General features: G+C 32.4%; 1 protein-coding gene across 1 annotated transcript in view; it reads left to right on the top strand.

Annotated features, from left to right (window-relative positions):
* Positions 1-2988, top strand: part of LOC107475801 (histone deacetylase complex subunit SAP18) — a 3274-nt gene extending 286 nt beyond the window's left edge. Inside the window, exons 2-5 of the mRNA XM_052257954.1 lie at positions 1-65; positions 1211-1306; positions 2555-2626; positions 2708-2988. The exon at positions 1-65 is cut by the window's left edge and continues 64 nt beyond it. Coding sequence (XP_052113914.1) covers positions 1-65; positions 1211-1306; positions 2555-2626; positions 2708-2740 — 266 coding nt within the window. The 3' untranslated portion in view covers positions 2741-2988. The remainder of the gene's footprint in view (positions 66-1210; positions 1307-2554; positions 2627-2707) is intronic.
* Positions 2989-3981: the final 993 nt, after the last annotated feature.

Below are 3981 nucleotides of genomic sequence, written 5' to 3'. Positions count from 1 at the left end.
AGCCATCGGAGGAGGTTCAGATTTACACCTGGAAGGACGCTACTCTTCGTGAATTAACCGAGCTCGTAAATCCTCTAATTCTATGCATTTTTCTTTTCTTTTGCTTTCTCGCAATTTCTTATATTGTGCTTCTTTCTCAGTGTTTTTAGCTTAGGGTTTTAGTTGAAGAAGGAATGTGATGATAATGATGATGAAAGGTATATAGTTAATATTAGATGGTTTTTCACATGGAATGAAATTTAGGGTTCTAATTTAGTTTATTGTGTTAAGTTACCACATTGGGAGTTTTTGTTTTTCTGGAGGCACTGAAAGGGTGTTAAATAGGTTTGTGGGTTGGACGGAATATTACTGATTCAATAGCACGAGATGAAGCAAGAGCTTGGTGCCATTCTATTATTGAAAAATGGTTTGATGGTATACTACACAAATGAGACTTAATAAGTTTAGGAAGTGGGTAGTGTGAAGGCATGGAGTTGGGTCGATGCAAGTGCGTGCGTGGAAGATTGGCATGAATTATGTCACACAAGAAAAGAAAATGGATCAGAAAGTGACAATGAATTGAGGTAAACTATAGGAGGCGTGGTTGTAACAAATGATATTTAGGCTTTGTTTTGGGAATTTGTTACTCTGCAACTTTAGTGGGATGTAGTTGTGTGCTAAAAGTGTAACATGGTTCAAATGATGGTAATATGCTTTGCTTTAGCATGGAGAAAAAGTGCTGACTTTTGGTTACAGGCATTGAGAAAACGATGTAATGATCAAACGTTTATGGAAGTTGTTAAAATTCATTAAAATGCGAAGGTTTTTATATAGTTATATCTTTGGCTGCAAGTGCCCAGCAGCTTTAAAAGGGGTTTCCGAAAATGGGGTCTTATGTTTTGGTGGTGGCCTGATAGATATCATTCGGATGGTGTCAGACTCTCAGCTGACATGTGCTACCTAGTGTAATCATTGAGATTATAGACTCAAGTCGCTTACAGATTATAGTCAAGCCTTTTGGTGTTTAGTGACCCACGCTTTTGCAAATGACAGATGAGGGGAAAGGCATGAAGCCTAGCTGATGCATTGGTTCTTTTGATTCTATTATCTGATTGAAGCTTAACGTTTTCCAATATCTGTAATTTGTGTGAAGTATGTTTTCAGTTTGTTTTCCTTTTTCTTTATTGTGGTTCATATTCTTGGCATGTGCTTAGCTGATTATTTTCCACAGGTCAAAGAAGTGGTTAAACCTGCAAGAAGAAGACATGCAAAGCTCTCATTTGCTTTTGTGTTTCCTGATAAAAATGGTCGATTCAAAGTTCAAGAGGTAATACTTTAACTTAATAAGCATTTTTTCCATCCTCTTCCATTTTATGCATACTTTACCTAAAAGGGTTCACTCTATATATCTGGTTTGTATAAGAGGGTTCTTGATAACCATGACTTTAATGTCATATGTTAAACTTAGATCAGTAAATTTGATTTTGATTATTCAATAACCACATGCATATCTTTGTGTTAATGCTGATATGTAAAACTTGAATTTGTGAACGGGTAGTATTACCTGTCCTTTTTTATAAGCTCTGTCATCTTTGCTTGTTTTGTGTGGTGTAATCAAAGATATCAAAGGGCATGCCTTCGGTACTGTTGTGGTCTGGGAGGGCCATAAAGGGTCAGTGCATCTTGTGCCTTAAGAGTTAAGAGTTCCATATTGGTGTAGGCAAGGCATTAATTTATCAAATTATCTGTTTTATTTATTTATTATTAGTTGTTATCTGTGATGTTGAATGGGAAAACATAGATTATTCAGAGAATAGCTATAGTTGGTAAAAAAAAATTGCTTCTTATCTTTGTCTAACTTGTTAGACATTAATCCCCCAGCACCTTGAGTGTTTTTTAACTATAGTTAAAAATATATAATTAAGTGATTGTTTTTTAACTGCGATGCAAGAGTTTTTCAAAATGAGAAATTAGCTGGCTTTGGATGTATTATTAGAGACGGTATGGGAATTTGGATGAAAGGTTGTTCTGCCAGTATACCTCTTTCTATGTTCTCTGTTGTGAGCTTCATGCTATTTGGAGAGGGCTTGTTATGGCTTCGGATTGCGAGTGCAAAGAGGTGATATGTAAAACAGATAATCTTGATGCGTTTCTTCTTGTTTCGCGAGACACAACCAGCATGATTACGAATGACTCTGATCTGCTTGACAAAATCAAAGAGATGCTTCAGCGTAATTGGACAGCTACTTTAGTGCTCATCCAGCGCACAACAAACAAAACGGCTGATTTAATAGCTAAGACTGCTGCTTTAAACAAGCAGGTGTACCTAGAGTGGTTACTGCTCCCTAATAATTTTGACATTATTATTAGAGAGGAGTACTACTCTTTCTCTTAGGTTCTTTTTTTTATGTTCAGTCACCAAAAAAAAGTCTACGGTAGTTACTGTTAAACATCTTTGGTACATAGAGATTTCCCCTTTGAAAGAAGTGGCTTTTATAACTAGCTGCTGCAATGAGTCATGACTTTCAAGTTGTATAAAATCTAATGTTTTGGCAAACTTGATTTCTTCATGAAGGTTGGGAAGACACTGGCATATGGAAATGGAAGATTTGATGACGGCAAGGCTTTAGCCGAACTTGGTTTTGAGGTGAAGAATTTCTTCTTGTCATTAAGCTATATTCACAAATTTTATTCACAATATTGCTGACTTTGGTTGTTTATTGCACAGATTGGTGATTACTTGGATGTGGCTATTCTGTAGGTTCTTATGGGCAGTCTTTGTGTTTTGGCCTGTTTATATATGAAGGCCTTGAATTTAGTCGGTTTAATAGAAAACTCTATGTAGTGTTTGGTAGTTAATGTAGCATGAACCAAACCAATTTGATTTCCTTGGTTGCAAAAATAGATAAACTGATGATTGATCAGACCAAGACCCATTATGCGACTGACTAGTGTATTATTTGATGGGGGCAGAAAGTAAAGGGTTAATTCTTTTCTCTTTCCTGAAAATGAGGGTGCAGACATAATGTAAATTGGACAAATTTTCAAACGCACAAAGCACAACGGATGTGGATTAATAATCGGATTCAAGAATAAAAGTAGAGTAATCCGAATCATTATTTGTGGAATGGTTATAGGGGCCCAACTTTTTGCTACTAATAATTAATTTCAAAATAAAGAATATGTAATAAATTGATGCATTTACGAACGTTTTAACTATTTTACCAACTACCTCAAGCATTTTGTATGTAGTCGTTGATTTTCGTTGAGGTTTAGAACCTGTTTAAGTTGTCATGTGTAAGAAACGTTTGTAGAACAATAGCAAAAATTTAATTATATATTATTATAAATTTAATTTGTTTACTAATTTTTAATTTATTGTTTAAAATGTTATCCAAAATTGTTAGTATATTAAAATTAAGTTTTATTATATCAATTCAAAAATATTCTGTATAATTTTATATTATTTATCTGTTGAAATTAAATTCTAAAAAAAATAGTATTGATACTTATATACTTTAAAAATGGCTACAATACCTATTTATCTTAGATAGAAATTTATGAAGTTGATAGATGAGAATCGTTAGATGATAATTTAGTCAAATTTATTAAATTATTTAATGACTTTTAATTATTAGCTTCACATGAAAGTTTTTACCTTTATCTTATTCAATGTAAGAGAAAGAGGGGAGGGGGGTTGGGATAAAATTGAATGAAAAAAATGAGTAAATAATTAACAATTATAAATTTCATGTGTTTTTCACAAAATGAGATAATGAGGTGAAAGAGTTAAGAAGATAAGTAATATTTCAAATTACTTCTTATGAGATTTTTAATCGAATAATTTAGTTTTTAATAAAATTTAATCATCAAATCATTTTTAATTTTTTTGTTAAACAAATTAATTTTTTATTAAATTTTAATAAAAAATTAGACATCAATTTTTTTGTTATTTAATAAAAACATAAACATTTTAAAATTTTTTATATTAATCTATCTATA

Source organism: Arachis duranensis, chromosome 2 (assembly GCF_000817695.3).
Source record: "Arachis duranensis cultivar V14167 chromosome 2, aradu.V14167.gnm2.J7QH, whole genome shotgun sequence".
Taxonomy (NCBI): Eukaryota; Viridiplantae; Streptophyta; class Magnoliopsida; order Fabales; family Fabaceae; genus Arachis; species Arachis duranensis.
The sequence above is the reverse complement of the archived record's forward strand: the minus strand, read 5'-3'. Positions and strand labels throughout refer to the sequence as shown.